This window comes from Geotrypetes seraphini, chromosome 5 (assembly GCF_902459505.1).
Source record: "Geotrypetes seraphini chromosome 5, aGeoSer1.1, whole genome shotgun sequence".
Lineage (NCBI taxonomy): Eukaryota > Metazoa > Chordata > Amphibia > Gymnophiona > Dermophiidae > Geotrypetes > Geotrypetes seraphini.
Window position 1 is genome coordinate 51,124,072 of NC_047088.1, and position 21,684 is coordinate 51,145,755.

General features: G+C 39.4%; 1 protein-coding gene across 2 annotated transcripts in view; it reads left to right on the forward strand.

Annotated features, from left to right (window-relative positions):
• The window catches only part of TENT5D (terminal nucleotidyltransferase 5D), a 48,239-nt gene extending 45,740 nt beyond the window's left edge, over positions 1-2,499 (forward strand). For both annotated transcript variants that reach the window (XM_033945680.1, XM_033945681.1), the window contains one exon: positions 639-2,499. In XM_033945680.1, the coding sequence (XP_033801571.1) occupies positions 658-1,833 (1,176 nt within the window). In that variant the 5' untranslated portion in view covers positions 639-657 and the 3' untranslated portion in view covers positions 1,834-2,499. The remainder of the gene's footprint in view (positions 1-638) is intronic.
• Positions 2,500-21,684: the final 19,185 nt, after the last annotated feature.

The window sequence follows — 21,684 nt, forward strand, 5'->3', positions numbered from 1 at the left end:
ATCAAAGAATGAGTTAAATATACAAATTTATTTATTTAGAAATTTTCTATCCCGCTTAACACCTAAATGGGTTAAAGCTGAGCATGCATAATTTATCACTACTGCGTACTTCGTGCAAGTTAAAAAGCACTCTCAGGCATCCTGTGGTAGTTTTGGGACTGGCATGCGCTTCCCACACACTAAAATTAGAAATTAATTTATAGTGCTGGGGGGGGTCTGGGGCAGAGTAGGCACATTCTGCACTAATCGGTTAGTGCAGCTATATCACCATGCACTAACTAATTAGTGTGTGGTTAGCATGTGAACCCTTACTGCCTAAAAAATAAGTGTCAGTAAGTGTTCACTTCCCATAGGCCACTTGCTAAAGGGAAAATTAGCGCATGGTCATTAATAGGAATAATGGAAAATGGGACCATTTTATCACAGTGCTAAAAGTGGCCTCAGCAAGTGGGAAAGACCTGTACTAGGGATAGTGCTGGACACTTTTTAGCACTACTTAGTAAAAAAATTAAGAAGCCCCCAAGTATGTATAGTTTTTAAGAACATACATTATTATGATGCACAGATTTTAAAATGTAAGACATTTTAATATTTTCAAAGAAGCTTTAACATTTCTTTATGTTTTCTTTAATTTGTAGCTTGTCAACTGATTCCACAATGACTGAGAGAACAGATTACAGATTCAGTAATCTCACCTGGGATCAGATCCAGATATTAGATCAGGTATTGACAGAGGTAATACCCATTCATGGAAGAGGGAACTTTCCAACCCTGGAGGTAAAGCCAAAGGATATTATTCATGCAGTAAAGGAACAGCTTGTAGCAAAGGAGATCATTGTCCGTGATATCCGTTTGAATGGTTCCACAGCTAGTCACATCCTTATAAAACAAAATGGAACTAGCTGTAAAGATCTGGACATCATTTTTGGGGTAGAGCTTCCTGGAGAACAGGCATTTCAGATTGTAAAGGAGATTGTGTTGGATTGTCTTCTGGATTTCTTACCAAAATGTGTCAATAAGGAAAAGATCACTGCTTTAACTATGAAGGAAGCCTATGTGCAAAAGATGGTTAAAGTTTCTAATGATCATGATCGTTGGAGTCTTATTTCTTTGTCAAACAACAGTGGGAAGAATGTTGAGTTAAAATTTGTAAATTCACTCAGACGACAGTTTGAATTTAGTGTTGACTCGTTTCAGATAATACTAGATTCAATGTTAAATGTTTACAAGGATGAACATAGAAAATTGAAAGCAGATTCTCATCCCACGGTTATTGCAGAGAGCATGTACGGTGACTTCAAGGAAGCCATGAATCACTTGAGGTATAAGCTTATTGCAACAAGGAATCCTGAGGAAATTAGAGGTGGAGGCCTTCTGAAATACAGCAATCTTCTGGTTCGTGATTTCAAACCTACGAGTGAAACTGAAATCAAATCTTTGGAGCGTTACATGTGTTCCAGATTTTTCATTGATTTTCCTGATGTGGCAGAGCAGCAGAGAAAGATTGAGTCCTATCTGCGCAACCATTTCATTGGTGAAGAAAAGAGCAAATATGACTACCTTATGACTTTGCGTGGAGTGGTAAATGAAAGCACCGTTTGTCTCATGGGGCATGAGCGAAGACAGACTTTGAACATGATTACAATCCTGGCTTTGAAAGTGCTTGGAGAACAGAACATCATACCTAATACAACGAATGTCACATGCTACTACCAGCCTGCTCCATATGTCAGTGATAGGAACTTCAGCAATTACTACATTGCTCAAGGGCAGCCACCCATCTTCTACCAACCATACCCACTTCACATACATATGCAGAGTGGCTTGGTGTAGTAGAGAAACATGAGCCTCCCAAAATAAAGACCTTTCTGGATGCAAGTTCTTGCAAAATCACTTTGTCTAAGGACTGACCTTTGTGCTAATTGCCAATAATCTTTTATCAGAGTCTGTATTATACCAAGAGTAAGCAACCATGTTCCATCTATCATATATTTACTGTAGATGTAACATTGTTAACCATCATGCTATAATTTATTGTGATTTAAATAGATCTATTAATGATTTAAAAAAAAAAAATACTCTGTGATAGGGTTATATATTCCTTTTGGTCTAAAAAGGAAAATAAGCATATTTTTATTTTTACAAGTCTGTCTAATCTCATTGGCTCAAGGTGCCATAGAACAGCCATTCTCTTTTTTGATGGATGACTAAGGGCTCCTTTTACAAAGGTGCGCTAGCGTTTTTAGCGTGCGCTACCCGAAAAACTCAAGAGGAGGCGGTAGCAGCTAGCACACGCTATTCCGCGCATTAAAGCCCTAACGCACCTTTGTAAAAGGAACCCTAAGTTACATAAGGTATTAGTTTCAGCTGGGGAAATAAGTGAATAAACAATCAGATTTGCTAACTAACTGAAGTTATTATACTTTGGAATGCAATAGAATATCATGAAACAATAAGTAAAGCATTATTATAGCAGAAATATGAGGGGCTGCTGAAAAGCTCTCAGCCCAAGCAAGAAGAGAATGGTGTGAAGCCATGAAACCTACAAGTTATTCCACACTTTTCATTTCAATGATATAAAATGAAATGAAAAAAGTGTCAAGAAAAGTGTGGAATAATTTGCAAGTTTCATGGCTCCACGTCATTCTCTTCTTGCTTGAGAAGTTTTCAGCAGCCCCTCGTAAAGTCAAACGTGGCCAGAAGGACATAGAGTAGCTTCCAGGTCATAAATTAGTATTAAATGAAAACATCATCTTTAATAATGAATGTATTTTATGCAAGTGTATTTTCTTCACAGATTTGACTGTAAAGTATTATAACACATAGGTTTAAGATTTAACTATAAAATCCTTTCAGATGGAAGGTTTGTTTCACAGAAGCTGAAATTACAATATTGATGCCAGTTTACAACTTTCTAGAATATTTTTGGATTATTCATGAGAACAAAATTGCAAATGCCACTCAAAGTGATCAATTCAAGTGAACTAAAATCCAAAATCTCTTTTCATATTTTAGGCTTCTTGGTTTGAATATCTGTCAGTTGATGAGAAATGATAGGGTAATGATACTGTCAATCGTGATCTAAGGGGGGAGGGGAAGCTGAGCTGTGGGATATTAGACAGTTTTAGCAATGATATCCAGTATTATATACTAGAACTGTCCTGTGCATATTTTCATGTCTGTTCATCTTGTAGCAAATGAAGATTTGTTCTTATAATCAGGAAATGCAAAAGATAATTTATATTTTTTTTGTGTGTATGTGTACCAAAGATATGTTTATAGACATGCCACACAAGTGCCTCACTCTACCAATTACTGCATGAAAACAGAATGTTTACCTTAAAGTACTCATGGAGAATATAATATACGGCAGTATGAGTGATTTTAAGAGATTTTTTTCCCTGACTTCTAGTGGGAATTTTGACCTACTATTTACAAATATAAACTTGAAGAATTAATAAGTAAGTATAGGAACAGAGGGGGCAATTTTCAGCTGGTGCTGTGACTGACAAGTTAAATGTCCGCATGTAATTTAGAAAGTATATTCAGTGCTGTTGTCCCTATAGATAGCACCACTATACTGTATATCTAGATACAGTGGTGGAACCTTGATTTGCGAGCATAATTCGTTCCAGAAGCATGCTTGTAAACCAAAGTGCTCATATATCAAAGCGAGTTTCCCCAGAGGAAGTAAGGGAAACTCGCTTGATTGGTTCCACATCCCCCCTCCCACGAGACCACCGGTGCTGCTCGCTTCCACCCCACCCTACCATATCCCCAAAACACCCCACACTCCCGAGGCCACTGGCGCACTTCCACCCCACCCCCAATAACCAGAATCCCCCCCCCCAAGAACAACAAGGTTGTTCTGTAGAGCCCCCCCCCCCCCACCGTCCGCAAGTCCCTACCCCCTGAGAACCAGCATCACCCGCCTGCCCAAACCCAAACCCTTACCGTGATCTGGCACCCTTCACGCAGCACCAACCCACAGGAAGTGCTGGTGCCAGAAGAGCTTGCCTTTTGCCGCTGATCTCTGCTGGGCTGGGCCTTGAGCATCTGTGCATGTTCAAGGCCTTTTGGCTCCCGCTCTCTCCGAGAATCTCATTAGAATCTCGGAGAGAGCAGGATCCAGAAGGCCTTGGGCATGCGCAGATGCGCAAGGCCCAGCCCAGCAGAGATCAGCGGCAAAAGTCAGGCTCTTCCGGCACCGGCATGTCCTGTGGGTTAGTGCTGCGTGCCTGTGCCAGATCGTGATAAGGGTTTGGGTTTGGGTGGGCGATGCCGGTTGTCGGGGGTGGGGGCTCGCAAATCGAGTCAACGCTCGATTTGCGAGGCACGATTTGCAAGAGTGTTTTGCTCGTCTTGCAAAACACTCGCAAACCGTGTTACTTGTAAACCGAGGTTTGACTGTACTATGGTCACTGTATTGGTTTCATTTCGTTTTTCCCCGCTATTGATAGGCTTCTACAAGTATAACTTATCCGATTAGCAGCTGAATATTACCACTGCTCTCATCCCATTCTCTACTTATACACCTAGGCCCAGATTCTCTCACCGGCGCCATTGTTGGCGGCCGCCTTAAAAGCGGCCATTGATCATGTGTCAATCATGTGACAGCGCCAGTTACAGAAGTGCGTCTCCGGCAAAGGTAGGCATCAGAAATGTAGGCCAGGGTTTTCTTGGCCTACATTTCAGGCACCTACCTATGATGTGAATTGCACCTCCATAGGAGCTATAGGCCACTTTATGTTAGCCATGCCTACAGTGGCACTAGGCGGTCTAAAGCGCCTCCTTAGGTGTGAGTCCAGTGCTGATTTTTAGGCATCTTGAAACTCAATTAAAAATGTCATTTAAATGGTGTGGTGTTTACTGGTGCCTAGAGAACCAGGCTATATAGTGATTTAAATGGCTGATGAACCTATAGCTTGTTTTTAATATCGGCCTAATGCTGGGTATGGCATGTGAGGTGAAACAGAGGTGCCGTCAGCCTTCAACATATCGCAGTTTCTCTCATAACTAATGACTCATACTAATGGCATGTAAATAAGAAAGACTGTAAGCAACATGACTGCTTTACCTGTTAATGTTATTGAAAAGTGTGTAGTTTTCTTTCTTTATGCATTATTGCATCTTTGATTCATTTACCACACAAACATTTTGCTTCACTCAGCTAATAACTGTTTTTCAGCTAATGTATTGGTTTCATTGGTCTTTTTGCAATGCATATTGTTTGAATAGTGACAGAATGCATAAAAGGTTAGCAAAATAAATGGTCAAGCCACAGAAATAACATAGGGATCCTTTTACTAAGCCTTGGCAAAAAGTGACCTTAGCTTGCCCTATAGTAGATTTTTCCCATGCGCTAAGGCCATTTTCACCGCAGCAGTAAAACAGCTGAATTTCCCAATTTTTGTATTAATGGCCATGTGCTAATGTTACCATTAAAAAACAAACCAATAGCAACTGTGTGCTTACCGATATCTATTTTGTGGGTGGTAAGGGCTCACATGCTAATCTTGCACTAACAAGTTAGTGTGCGGTAATGAAGCTGTGCTACCTGAATAACAGAGAAATGCTCACCCTCCACCGCCAGACACACGCCCTCCAAAAAATGTAAAAAGTAAGAAAATCAAACTGAATGTTCCTTAAATCACTAATTGTAACATGCACTCAGGTATCACAGAACAACAAGACAACCACCACAGACATTTTCGTATATCAGTGGAGAAAAGACCTCAGCGTCACAGAAGGATATATAAAAATGTGCATTCCTCTGCACATTGCAACTTCAAAATAGCTTTTGAAAGTGCAGACACATCCTCGGTCTCAAAAACTCTACTATTATCGTTAACGTAGTTTATATGGTGACATTCGGACTAGAGAATTATGGGATTATTTCCCGCGGTTATCCGCGGGGACGGGAACGGTGATGAATTTTGTCACCGTGTCATTCTCTAATTCGGACTCCAAGTGAATACCTCTTTGTTATATCCTGCTCATGGAACAAGTGAAAGAAATTCCTGCTACAGATGAGTTTTTTGTTTATTTTCTTTGCTTTGAATTTTTGAGATATTTGGATACGATTTGATACTATTTATCATGCAATTATTTATATGACTATTAAGTTTACTCAAGCAAAGATTAATAGATAATAGTGGAGTTTTTGAGACCGAGGATGTGTCTGCACTTTCAAAAGCTATTTTGAAGTTGCTATGTCCAGAGGAATGCACATTTTTAAATATCCTTCTGTGACGCTGAGGTCTTTTCTCCACTGATATACGAAAATGTCTGTGGTGGTTGTCTTGTTGTTCTGTGAAACCTCAGTGCATGTTAAAATTAAAGACTTTTATAGCACACGATTAGTAGGATGCATAAGCATATCCTGTTGTAAGCCACTTTAAACTACAGTAAGCATGCACTAATATTTACTGCAACTTAGTAAAAGAGCCCCCTAGTAAGCAAGTCTACCAGCTCCCTGCAGGTACAAGAATCATCACCTTTCATATCCAGCAAACCAGCACAAATTCAGATTAATGACATAGAGCAAGGGCTCCCTCCATTCCTTACATTTTGTAGCCTTCACAGAATACAATTCTCTTATCTCCAGGAATACATAAAGGGCCAACCAAATCCCATTTACTATTTTACATTCCTCAGCAGCACTAATATCTGCCCCTAACATTCCCCACGTCCAGTCACCCCTTCACTCCCCCACCCCACAGTTGAACACACATCCCCATTTACAATCCGCACAAGTAAATTTTGTAGCTACATATAGGTTTAATCAATTTTAAATTTTTAAAATTAAGAAATATACAAATCAGTTAGTGCACCTTAGTAAAAGGACCCCATAGTTAGCTAAAGGCACCATAAGGATTATTTGATAATCCATACAAGTTGTATATCAAATTGGTAGTTCATCATAAAACCAGTGTTTATATAATCTGCAATTATCCCTATAATGTGATGATATATGAATATTTAAATGTACAACACATTTTGAAATGTTAGTGTGAGCAAGAAAGCATGCTGATTTCCTGATTTTGTGGGCTTTATCTCAGAAAAATTTTCCATAGCCCTAGAAATTTGTTTTACATGAAGATGCTTGCATATAACGGATAATTTCACACCTATAAAATTTTTCAAAAATGCGTCTATTTTCTAAAAGCAACACGAGCACATAAATACATTTATAAAATAGGCAGCTAAAACTACTGCAGTAGCGCATAAATGCTTTCACTTCAATTTACACTTGCTTTGAAACAGGTGTAAATTTGTAAGTGTATGGTACTCTCACCCAGATTCTATATACAATACCAAGATTTTGGCACCGAAAATTGAGCACAGATGCAACATGCATGCATATCTTAAGGTAGCAATCAAGTTTTGCAGTTAACTGGCAATAATTAGCATTTAATGCATACATCTGCCTTTGCGTTATTCTATAGCCCCACACGTTTTCATACCCTAGCGCACAACTTAAAAGGGGGTGTGGCCAGGGGAGGGGCGAGGCATTCCAAAAAAGCTTACATGGGATTATACAATAGCTTTATTTCCGTGCCAAAATTCCAATAGTTGGACACATAGAAACATGACAGCAGATAAAGGCCAACTTTGGGTGTGGGAATCAGCATGGATCATTATTTTATAAATGATATTCAACCTAAAGCACAATTCATTGAATAGCGCTCCATGCCAATTTTCTCTGCCACTGATTTTTCTGCATCATTTATAGAATGCCTCCTCTGTATGCATATGTGTATTGTATACAGCAGGGCTGCCCAAGTCCGGTCCTTGAGATCTACTAGCAGGCCAGGTTTTCAGGATATCCAAAATGAACATGCATGAGAGAGATTTGCATACCAAGAAGGCAGTGCAGGCAAATCTCTCTCATGCATATTCATTGTGGATATCCTGAAAACCTGGCCTGCTAGTAGATCTCGAGGACCGGACTTGGGCAGCCCTGGTATACAGCATCCCCAAAATTCTATAAATATGCCTACAATTAGGAACCTACATTGGTGTGCCCAGCTGATGCCTAACTTAATTAATGGGCTTAATCAGTGCTGATAATTGCCACTTAACACTTATTGGACTTAATTGAAACTTAGGCACCTAATTTGAAAAAAACAATTCTATAAAAAAAGTAGGTACCTAGTCCAAAGCGCCTACCTAAAAGTGGGCATGATTAGGGGCAGATTGTGGGCATGTTTTTGAATTAGGCACCTGTGTATAACATATGCTTCATTAAGGCTATGAAAATCATGGCATAAATACCGTGCATCTAAAGGTTAGGACGCCTAGTGATGCCTCAGGCCACTTAGGCAGTTCTAAGCATGATTCTATACAGTGCCTCTAACTTTTATTTAATCTTACTTACGGCCTCTTTTACAAAGCCAGGCGGCAACAGCCCTGAAGCCCTTTAAATCTCTATGGGCTTCGGGGTCGCTAGCGCGGCTTTGTAAAAGAGGTCGTTAGTGCTGCACTAGTCGGTGCCAAATCTGTAGGTGACATATATGGAATTGGTGCCTATATGCATCCACCCATAACTTTGCCTCTGCCTCCAGGAATATCTGCAATGTGCATATGTTGTTGTCTGCCCATGTACTTGTGCATGCATTTCTGAACAGCATAATAGAACGTTTTTCTCTTTCATTATCGCTCTTCCTTGCTGCACCCACCAAGAGGAAATGCATAATTGCATCCACCTACTGTAACCTTCTTTATAGTCTTTATGGTTTTGTGTTTGGCATAGCATATTCTCTGCACTATCCACTTCCATTATTCTCCATAAATACAGTGTATTTGTAAATATTGGAGAAGAACTATGTAGCAGAATTCTACTGCCTGGTGGAAGAATAAAATAGTGATTTGTAAGATGTTGACATGCTGTTAGTTAAAGCTCAAATGCAGTATTTCTAGTCTCTGGTAATCTCTCTTCTTTCACAACATTATGTTTGATAGGATGAATGTCTGACATATTGCTATAATGAGACTTTGGGGCCAATTTGCTAAGGGATAAACCCTACTGCATACTTGCCATAGCCTAAAAGGGCTTACCGCAGGGCAGGCTGAGACATCCTACAGCAAGGTCAGGGTTAGCATGCACACACCATGAACTAAAAATTTATTTTTATTATTACCAGACAGGATGTGTCTGGGGTTAGAGAATGAGCAATTCTACACTAATCAATTAGTACAGCTACATTGCCACATGCTAACTGATTTGTGCCTGTACCACCTACAAAATAGGTGGCAATAAGGTCTCACATACTAATCTTTCCTAATGGCAACATGTGACCATTAATACAAAAATTGGCCATTTTACTGCTGTGCTAAAAATGGCCTTAGCATGCAGGAAAGACTCATGTAAGGGCACTTTTAAGTTCTGCTTTGTAAAATGCTCCCTAAATGTTTGGGTGCACTAACTGACATTATCACCTGCTTGTTGCTGCAATGCCCATGTTTTCTCTGATGGGCACAATAGCAGAGAGATCATGCGAATGCTTAGTAAAACCAGTCCCATGGCTTAAATTTTCTCCGAATTATCTTGCTTTCTTTTTATGATTCTCCCAGTGTTAGCGCTGTCGGAGCCTACCTTAGGAAGAGTCCTATTCAGTGCTGCCAATTTACCTTCCCTTTAATAATTGGTGGCTTTCTCATTTTCTAGATGAAAATATAGAGTTGATGGTGTGGGGACTAGATGGGGGCATGGAAGTTAAAACTTCCTGGCTTTTTAAGAAGTAAAAGGCAATAATGTTTGGTCGAGGTTAATCCAAATCTCCAGAATATTATACTTTTAATAAGTTGCCCAAGAAATATTTCTTCTTTATGTACTGGTTTTTGTCATTTAGTGAGAATAAAGAGTTAAACACACATTCCTGCAGTTTTTCACTGCAGCTAAGGTGTTTTTTTTACTCATTCATGTGTGATCAATTAAGCTCATAATAAAAGAAAGCAAGCTCATAGTGCTATGCCAAATGAGTCTTCTCGATGAATGATTTCTACTAAGCGTTTTCCCATGGTATAAGATGTGAACAATTTCTTACTGTGGGGCTCATTTTCAAAAGAAAAATGTCCAAAAAATAGCATAAAGTGGAATTTGGATGTTTTGTTTGCTAAAATGTCCAAATTGCTATTTTCCAAACACATTTTATAGACAGTTTCCTATGCTGTTTATTTGCAATGTGTCTAAATCTCAAGGGAACATGTTGCGGATATGTTTTGGGTGGGAATAGGGCAGCTTTATGATTTGCTGCAATAATGGAACATTGCAGAAAACGTCCAGGGCAAAACTTGGACTTTTGAGGCTAGACTTGTTCAATAACGAATATGAACCAAAAAGGTGGCCAAATTGAACAGATGACTATTAAATGCATGACTCCCCCTTACTCCCCCAGTCACTAAATCCCTCCCATCCCCCCCCAAGATGTGTATGACAGCTTCAGATGTTATGGCCAGTTCTATTAGAGCAGCAAGCAGGTCTCTGGAGTAACCTGCCATATGGTAGGTACAGAGAAGGGGATCCAGGCCCATATCCTATGCTAACTACCGTGTTTCCCTCAAAATAAGACTTAGTGCATTTTTTGGGCCCCAAATTAACATGACAATGGCTTATTTTCGGGGTATGTGCATGATCATCTCTCCCTTCTTCTCCTTCACCCCAGTTCTTCCTCTTTCCTTTCTCTCCCCCACATGTGCAGCATTTTTCCTCCCCTCCCTTCCCTCCCCATTTGAATCAGAACCCTTGACCAGTTTCTATCCTTCCCTCCCTCCCATCCTTTGTGCAGCAGAACCCTTGAGCACCCCCTCCCCTTCCGCCTAATCCCCACTAACCCTCCATCCTTCCCTCCCATCCGAACCCTGATGACTGCAAGTGAGCCCTACATACCTTCATCCAAAGCAACGTTGGGCCGGCAGCACTCTAAACAGGCAGTTTCGGCCTTGTCTGCAGAGGAATTCCCTCTGCTGGTGGGGTTAAGATGGGTGGGAAGGATGGAGGGTCAGCGGGGGTTTGGCTGCATGGAGGGAGCAGCGTCGGGGGGCGTGCAAGTTGAAGAGTTGCTGTCAGCGAATCCAGGACTAGGGCTTACTTTTGGGGTAGGGCTTATATTAAGTACCTTTGTAGTAGAAAATGTGAGCCCTTCAAAACTCACCCAAAACCTACAGGCAGGCATAAGGGCTACTGGGGTGGCATACATTTGGGTACAGTAGTATGAGTGCATTTTTGAGGACTCACCATGCAATGTAAGGAGGTTATGGTGAGATGTGTACCTGGAACCTTTTATGCAAAGTTCACTGCAATGCCCCCAAAGGTACCCCACTGCTCTGCTGGGATGTCTCTGTGGCCAGTCTACTAATAATGCCGGCCTCTCCTATGTCCCAATAGCTGGATTTTGTACATCATTCATTTGGACTTTTTTTTAATGGTTTAAAAAGAAAGACGCATTGAGTCAAAAATGGCCATTTTCAATACAAAAAAGAGAAACATTTTCCTGTTTTGAAAATGGTCATATTTGCTACTAGATTTTTGGATGTTTTCCACAAAAAACATCTAAACTCAAATTTAGATGTCATATTGAAAATATCTCTCTATCGGGTCCTTTTATTAAAGTGCGCTAACCGATTTAGTGCACGCTAAATGCTAGGATATAATGGATGCCTTAGCATTTGGTGCGTGCTAAATTGGTTAGCGCAAAGAGATGCATCCAGATAGTTCATCTGTTTCTATTAAATGTAGCCAAAATGTGTAGCTAAATTTCTGATTGTACATATTGACTCTGAATATGCTTTGGGAATTTCCTTTAGGAGTTTAAAGATAATACTTCTGTTGTTATTTATGGTACTTCTTTGTCTTGTAGAAAATTAATCAGCAAGGCACAATAGAAAAATAACTTTTAAACCCCATAGCACATCAGACCTTTTGTCTTGGTTTTGGTATGTTGAGCTTCCAGTTCAATTGCAACTAGGGCTAGGAGCCTTTATTCACAACCACACAGCGGTAAATTCTAAGAATCAAGCCCAGTAGCCAACTCTCACGGTAGCCAATCCAGGTCCCTAGTACCTGGCCAAAACTCAAGGTGTAGCAACATTCCATGGTACTGATCCAGGGCAAGCAGTGGCTCCCCCCTTGTCTTTTTCAATAACAGACTATGGACTTTTCCTCCTGGAAATTGTCCAAACCTTTCTCAAAAACAGCTACGCTATCCGCTCTTACCAAAATCTCTGGCAGTGGTTCCACTGCAGTTACCATGCATGGAGTAAAGGAAACAATTGGAATCAGTTAGCATTTGGATTTAAACAAAGATGAAATTGCTAAGACTATAGATCTTAATAAAATTAAAAAAATAGTAATTGAGTACAGACAAAGAACACACGGAGGTAATACATTTTGCTAAAGTGACTTTTCTTTTAAATATACTTCCAGCATTCAACATAAGTATAATGATACAATGGCTTTATTTACATGTGTAGTTGTGGGTCACATGAATTGTATAGAGTTGTGTTCCGGATATGATTTAGATGCAGTATGGCCAGTAAAAACAAGGACAGCCATGACACTCCTTCCCAAACTTTCAGCTGTCTGCCAGCAACCTTCTTTTTTTTTTGAGGGGAAGTGGCATAGCCTTTCATAGGTGAAGTGTGGCCAAGTTGGGCTATTTTAATAAAAGCATTTTTAAGTTCACCTGTGATCTATTTTCTATTATCGCTGTTATTGACTTTGGATCCCACCTGCCTCTTCTGTTCTAACACTGTATTTAAAACAATTTTCCATCACCTTTGCAGTTCCTCTGAGGCATACATGTCAGCAAACTGCTCTTTAAACTAGGGCTTTAGAGGAGTGATTGCGAGGGCAACTGTGCCTAATCCTCTGATATTTAAAACATCCTTAAAAATGTACAAACTTGCTTTCAAGGAGCTTAGAGCAGCTTAAAAAAAAGCCTAGGTACCCCAAGCACCCCAAGGCATAAGAACTCTCCTGACCCCTCCAACATCTATAGTGCAACTGCCACTAGCATTTTGCCCTTATATGGTAACCTGATTACTAACTGTTTTGCATGAGATTACCATTAGGGATTGTTGCCATTATGAACCTAGGACCAGCATAAAAAGGTATGACTGGGGATCACTGTTGCTTCACTAGACTACCAGAGACTCCAATAAAACCAGGATGGGAGGGGTTCTGCCAGTGAGGGTCATGGAGCCAGTTGAATTAGTGCTAATGGTGTCTGAATCCAGTAGGAGATATAGCAGTATATAAAAGTGGTTTATAAAAGATTACAAATGGTGATTAAAAACAAAAATACTGAAAATTATAAATATTGCTAAACATCAAGGTTTGAATGAAGCCCTTTGTTCAAAGAGATAGGTTTTTAAGAATTTACATAATATGTAGTAGGTAGGTATAGTTCTAATTATCATTCCAGATTTTAGCACCCAGCTACTGAAAGGCGCATTAATGATGTCTCTTATATTTGACAGATTTTAAAGATGGATATAGTAAGACTTTGCTCTTATGAAATCTCATGGTGCCTACATTATGAAGTAGAAGACAGCTTTCACTTAATGATGATGAACTTTGGCCAGCCAGTGCCTTAAAAAATAATGCAAGCACATTTGAATATGATCCTATATTGTACTGGCACCCAGTGCAGGAGTTATTCTGTCAAATCGTCTTAGCCCACTAATTAGTCTGAATTCTATCCTGAGGTTTCTTTGTGATGCCCTCATATAATGAATTACAGTAGTCAATTAGAGGCAACAACATAGCTTGATTTATTGTGCAAAAGTTAATGTGGTCTAAAAATGTTTTAATACTTCTTAACAGGTGTAACTTAAGGAAAACCTTCTTAACAAAGAAATGTACCTGATTCTTCATAGTTAGTCCTGAGTCTAGTTTAACACCTAATACTTTGGATTTATTTTCAATTTGGAGAGATTCAGATGTTGGGAATTTGAAACATTTACTAGGGAGGACCTCATAATCACCAAACTATAGGGAGTCAGGGAATTCTCATGCCTGGGAGAGAGGGCTTAGATGGATGCATCAGTGTTGTGTGAATGGGTCAGCTGGGGAGCTTCAGGTTGGGTTTTTGGGCAGGGGAGATTGGATGCTAGGGAGATTGGAGGAGGAGTGAAGGTAGCCTCAGGCTTTATACCTGCCTCTTCCAGAAGACAATTATGCATGCCTCGGGGCTGCTCTAAATTTTTGGAGCAAGCAGTTTAAGTGGGGTAGAGAGTCCATTGAGGATAACCCTCACACTGGATGGCCTGTGGAAGCAACTTCCACATAAATGTACAGTCGACAATTTAATTTTGTCAGACAAATTTAGGCTTCCTGAATAGCTAAAGAGCATCTCGGCAGGTACAATTTGGCAAATAATTCATGGAAAGTTGGGCATGTCCAAGGTTAGTGCAAGATGGGTTCCAAAGAATGCTGACACCATGCCAGAAGGCCACGAGGTGCCAGTGCTGTCAGGAGAACTTGGAGATGCTCCATGAGGACTAAGTGAATTTTTTTTCTTTGTTTGGTGACTGGAGATGAGACTTGGGTCTATCACAGAGATTCTGAGTCCAAAATGGAGTCAATACAGTGGAAGCACAAGTCATCTCTTACTCCAAAAATGTTCAAGACAGAAAAATCTGTAAGCAAAGCCATGGCAACCGTCTTCTGGGATGATGAAGGACTTTTACTTACAAGACAACCATAACTGGGGAGAGTTACACCAATACAATGATCACTGTGGAGTCAATCAAGGAGAAAAGATGAGGAAAACATACATAAGAACATAAGAATAGCCTTACTGGGTCAGACCAATGGTCCATCAAGCCCAGTAGCCCGTTCTCATGGTGGCCAATCCAGGTCACTAGTACCTGGTCAAAACCCAAGGAGTAGCAATATTCCATACTACCAATCCAGGGCAAGCAGACTATAGACTTTTCCTCCAGGAACTTTGTCCAAACCTTTCTTAAAATCAGCTACGCTATCCGCTCTTACCACAACCTCTGGCAATGCGTTCCAGAGCTTAACTATTCTCTGAGTGAAAAAAAATTTCCTCCTATTGGTTTTAAAAGTATTTCCCTGTAACTTCATCGAGTGTCCCCTAGTCTTTATAATTTTTAATGGAGTGAAAAATCGATTCACTTGTACCCGTTTTACTCCACTCAGGATTTTGTAGACTTCAATCATATCTCCCCTCAGCCGTCTCTTTTCCAAGCTGAAGAACCCTAACCATTTTAGTGTTTCCTCATACGAGAGGAGTTCCATCCCCTTTATCATCTTGGTCGCTCTTCTTTGAACCTTTTCTAGCACCACTATACCTTTCTTGAGATAAGGAGACCAGAATTGAACACAATACTCCAGATGAGGTCATACCATGGAGTGATACAGGGGCATTATAACATTCTTAGTCTTGTTAACCATCCCTTTTTTTAACTCACAGCATCTTCACAACAATGTGCTGGTGCACATGTCCCGACAATCACAGGCTGCCATCCGAGAATCTGGGTTTCAGTAGCTGAACCATCCATCCTACAGTCCTGACTTGGCACCCTCGGATTATTTCCTCTTCCAAGTTTTGAAGAAATCTCTCTGTGGATAGCGTTTTTCAAGGAATGAAGACGTAAAGGAAGCTGTGCCGTCCTGGTATGAAGGTCAAACAGAAGAATTATTTTCAAAGGTGTTAAAGTCCTTGCAGGAAAAGCAGATGAAGTATTGGAGCTATCACGAAACTATATTGAAAAATGAAACAAACATTTTTTGAAAACTCTTTTCTTTCATACTGAGGTAGATAAATTATTTAACACCCCTCGTAGTTATCCCAAATTTCCTATCTCTACTGCTTAGTTGTGTAGGAGGTTATTTACCTATAGCTAGTCAGTCATACCTTTTCTGCCATCTTTTGTGTTTGCTGTATTATCTGTACCAGGTTTTTAGGGCATGTTACAGGGCCTAATACCAAGTGTAGTAGTAGTTATCAGGTTGCAGTTTTGCTATGTAAAGCCCCCTTTTATGAAGCCATGTTAAGGGTTTTTTTATTGCTGGCAGAGGCAGTAAAAGCTCCAACGCTCACAGAATTCCAATGAACATCGGAGCTTTTACCCCCGTGGCCTGTGATTAAAAAAAGAACCCTAACGCAGCTTCATAAAGGGGTGGGGTGGGGGGGTGTAAATTGTATTTTCTAGGAAGGAAAACTTGAATAGAATACACACCATGACATTCCACCACATACCAATTGGGTGGGGGACATGTGGGGGGGGGGGGTAACGTGGGGGGTGGGACATGTGGGAGATAGGGGGGTGGGACATGTAGGGGGTTGGACATTTTGGGATAAATAAATATCCGGGCAACGCCGGGTAATCAGCTAGTGTGGTATATAGTTAATGTCACCTTTGTCATCTACAATCTGTGTTAGCAACTGTGCTGTTAATACATGGTAGTAAATACCAAATGAGAAAGGGAAGAGATCTTGCCTCAAAATGTATCAGAACACAGAGGAAAGGCAAGTGAGATGTCTTCTCAACCAATAATGTCTTTGTTGCCCAAAACACGGTCTTATCAATGGTGTTAAAAAGCTAAGGTCCCAACTAGAATCCAAGTTTCGGCAGTGTGGCCTGCCTTCCTGAGGGGACATATAGACAACAATAGCTCGGAGAAAATATATCTAACAGCTGCAAATCCCTGTCTTTTCATCAAAAATTTTGATTCCTCCAAAGGAACTTGTTAAAAATACTTTCTGTTTGTTTTCCTCTTTTGAGCGTGCAGCAGCATTAATTCTCTTGAGTTTCATCATAGAGTCTTGGCATAACTTGTCTCCCCGTGCTGCAGAAACTTCATCAGTACTAATCAGCTTTGCTTTGTATCAAACACCATCACCTTTAAATCTTAATAAAGCAGTTTCACTTTGGTCCTGACCTCATTATCAGGAGCTTCCCTCATCTCACCGACTGGATTCTCTGAGAAATTGGTGCTCTCTCCTAAGTCCACTGTCTCACATTAACAGCCTTCCCCAGGTGCCACAGCAGTTATCACATTTTAACTTTCTCTGCTAACACATAGCAACAGCAACATTTTAACATGGTTAATAAATGGGCCCCATAGCTTGCACACTGCGTTGTCCCAATCCTATCACTAAATTTTCAGTGGACGGAGCAAAACAAAAATCAAAGCTATGTGACTTTTAAAATAAATTGTGCTTCAATTTGATCACATGAATATAAACTTAGAATATTTTTTCATATATGTCAGTTTGAAACAAAGAATGAACCAAGGTAGATAAACTGTATATGTCATCTGTAAACTTTTCTGGTTAATAAATGTACAGTTTACTCTAGTTCCTGGGAATAAGCCTTTGTCTCATGGACAAAAAGTCTTACATTTTAAACACATTTTAGTGCATGAAAATTTTCTATGCATGCAAATGAGCCAGTTAGAAAAATAACACAAAATTTAAGTCCTCATTTACTAAGCTGCCTTAGAGGTTTCTACTCTGGCCCAAAGTGCTAAATGTTCCAACTTTGCTCTGGTTCTTGCAGGAATTCTATGAGCATCAGAGCAGCATCAAAGAATTTAGCGCTCCGGGCCACAGTAGAAACCTCTACTACAGCTTGGTAAAAGGGAGGAATAGCTAAGTAAAGTTTCTCAAAATAACCCCCTCTCCCCTTTTATTAAACCGCGATAGTGGTTATTAGCACAGGGAGCCATGCTGAATGTTCCGTGCTGCTCCCAACGCTCATAGGAACTCTATGAGCGTCAGGAGCAGTGTGGAGCATTCAACGCGGCTCCCTGTGCTAACAACCGCTATCGCAGTTTACTAAAAGGAGGGGAAAAATAGCTATATTTATTTTAAAAATTTATATACCATTTAAACCTAAACGGTTTACATATCGTTACATACATAATTCAATAAAACAAATACTCATTAAGATGTAGGGGTCTTTTTCCCTTAAAAAAAATTAGGCCTGAAAGAGGAATTTCATATGTACATTATCTACATGGTAATATTACCAATCTGCTTTGCATGATTTTGCATCATAGCAATTTGGTAAGTATCGAGTAAAATAAAGATTTTGTATGCCGATTTATTTATTATGGAGTCTTTGAAGGTTGTGATTCATTGTAAAGGGCCAACAACAGAGATTACAGTAAAAGAACTGAGGCCACATTAGCTCCCTTTGCAGATAACATACATCTGCCGGAAGTCATTTCTGTTCATCAAAAGAATAGCACGGATCACTTCATCATATATCCAACCCACAAAAATATAACATCATCAAACAAAGGGGTGTTTTTGGGTTTTTTAATAACTGATAAATTAATCAAACCACTTTTTTTGCACCTACAGTGTCACAAACTCTGAATGTCTTATTATCAGATATAGCTAATATATCCCCAAGTAATGAATAAACTAGGAGGATGAAGTATCATAAATAGGCTATAAGCTCAGTACATAGAACCTCTTATAACATATATATTATTTCAGGTCCTTATCCTGACTTGACACAGTGCCAGCGATGGGATGAAGGATCGACGTAGATGGCACTGTGTCAATTCAGGATAAAGACCTGAAATAACATATATGTTATAAGAGGTTCTATGTACTGAGCTTATAGCCTGTTTATGATACTTCATCCTCCTAGTTTATTCATTACTTGGGAAAGTTGGTATGGGAAGTTGGATTGCTTCGTGACCAGCTCAGATAATATATTAGCTATATCTGATAACAAGACATTCAGAGTTTGTGACACTGTAGGTGCAAAAAAAGTGGTTTGATTAATTTATCAGTTATTCCCCCCCCAAAAAAAAAACCCCAACAAAAACCTTTGTTTGAGGAAGTCATTTCTGTAACATGGAAGTTTTCTTTGATATACAGTACTGTATATTGATATTCCAGCAGGGGTGAACATCTCAAGGATCTCTGCCTATCATATTTGGTCTAGTTATTTTTTGGAAAAAAAAAATTACCTTTCACTCTAGCAACATTAGCAGCAATTATAAACTGAGCCACGAATCTCTTCATTGACTGCATGGCAGACAATGAAAAGATACATTGAACATTAACTGACAGGAAAAACCAACTAATTTTGCTGCTAATGTGGTAGTTAATGGATAAATTAACCATAATAAAGTTAATGCCCTTTGTAGTTGAAGTAATTGCCTTTGCCTTACCATTGGATGCCTTCGCCTTTGGCTCTGAGTTTCTATCAACATGGACAATTAATTATCACATGATCTTAATTGCTGTGCAGGCACTGTAATTTAATTCAGAGATCCACAACCCTGTCCTGGAGGCACACCTAACTGGGCTGCCTTCTGGGCTGCCTACAATGAATATGCATGGGATTGATTTACATATATATACATTAGAATCACTGTTCATGCAAATCTACCTCATACATATTCATTGTGGCTTTCCTGAAAGAAGAGTAGCTCAGTGTCCTTCCTGGGTTGTGTTTGGAAACATCGACTTAGCTCACAACCAAAAGTTTACATATTTAAAAATTAATGTGTTGTAGAGATTGTACAGAAATATCTAAATTTAATACAAATATAGCCCTTATTCTATAACATCTTAGTACATAATAACAAAGATAGGAGATAGACAAAAGATTTCAGTTACTCATCTTGTTCTGGCCATATGAATGTTTCTGTTTTCCCAGATTCCTGTGAGTTTACTAATCCGAATGGATATTCTGTTCCTCTCTTGTTTTCACTGTGATGAAGACATTTAATACCCCAAAACAATGTACAGAACTCTGTGCCCTACCATCCATCTCTGAAGAAATAGTCATATTTCAAACCTCTATATGAGAAACTGTATACCTCAGTTATTAAAAGTTCATATTATATTGGAATTCATTTTAATTTTTCACACCTAATGACCTCATTCTCTTCTTACACTATGTGCAGCACACAGGAATAAGGAGGTACTTTGGTGGGATGGGCCATATGATGTTGCAAGGAGCTCTAACTACTGTGGAAAAACCCAAACAATTTAGAGGAGAAAGAGGATTTGGCAGATGGCAGAGGTGATAGACGTTGAGTGGTGGCACAAATAACCATGCTTGGGGCAGTGGTAGGAACAGGGTTGAGAGGATGGGCAAAAAAACACTGTTGAAGGAGAGGAGTAGAGACTGGTATCAGTTCGAAAATCTATCCTCCCCTTTTACTAAGCTGTAGAGTGTCGGAGCATTTAGCGTTCTGGGCTGCGGTAGAAACATCTACTACGGCTTAGTAAAAGAGGGCCTACAGGTTATGTTCACCCAGCCAGAGGTAGAGAACCAGAGAGAAGTAACTGGGAAGCCTGAGTGGAACAATTCAGTCCATATCTGCTGTCAACTATTATGTTATAATTATGTTCCTAATTTTGCATTTTCTTGAATCTACCACTGTAACTACTGTATGTTGTGGAATGTCTAGGAATTCCATAAATTAAGGTCAAAACCTCAAATAATAGAAATTGTTGAGATATTGGACAAATAAACTACAATGGAATAGTTCTGCAAAAAATAATAATAATAATAATGAGTCTCTTCTACAGAGGGAATCACTTTTTCATTCCACTGCTGATGTGCTCCATTTTTAATTCATTTTGTATACTATATTTGTCTTGCATGTTGTTGTGTTTTGCAAAATGTCCATTTTAACATTGGCAGACAAGTTGTTGTGTTTTATGAGTAGTAAACAAATTCTTCAGTAGAAACTATTTTTAAAATGATGATTACATATTGTGTGTATTCTTGTCACTTTGTGTAATATTTCTTAAGGTATTTTTTCCTATTTTGTTAGGTTTAATTCCTGAATTCTGTGCACTGTGTTCAAAAATAATGATGCATTGTTAAAATGACTTATGACATTTTAAAATAAAAGCACTGTGAAATGTACAGATAGCTTATTAGTAATGGGTTTCTTATTTTAGTTATGAATTAATGTAGGGTATAGTCAAAGCCTAAAAATGTACCCTCAAATATTTACCATCAATATGAAAATGTAGCTGTCAATACTACTACGAAAACATTTAAAAAAAAAAATAAAATAAATAAAACAGTTTTTGTCCAGAATGGTAGAACAGTGAATGCACTGGCCCATGGAAGATTCCTAGTTCAATCCCCAAGCTGGCTAGGGGACTCTTTTTCACTGTTCGAGAACGCTATATGAAGTTCCACAGTTTTGGCAATATAGGATAACCAGTCTCCTGACGAAGCTCTTTTGAAACCTGAAGAGCGAAACGGGGATGCTCCGTTGAGCACCTTTCAAGCTGGGCATCCAAAAGCCAAGTACAATCGATACTAGGTTAAGGTTTCCTATAATGAATATATTTAATTTTCAAATAATTTTTATTGAGCTCAACACTAGAAAATACAAAGAATCAAAAAAGGACACACAATAGACAAAAATACCACGTGCAACCTACATTAGCAATTTTTAAAAAGTTTAGTTCTAATGGGGTTTTCAACATGGTCAATTACCACACCATTTAACCCATTAAAAACAATTCAGTCGAGTGCAAATTTTAGTAAGGCTTCGTTAAGCATCCGAGATTAGGGTGCCTGATGGCACGTTACCTAGGCACCATTTATAGAATCAGGCTCTAGGGGCACCTTTTACAAAGCAGTAGCAATGCTGCCACAGTAAATGCACCGAAGCCTAGGGTTACCATATGGCTCCAGGAAAAGGAGAACGGA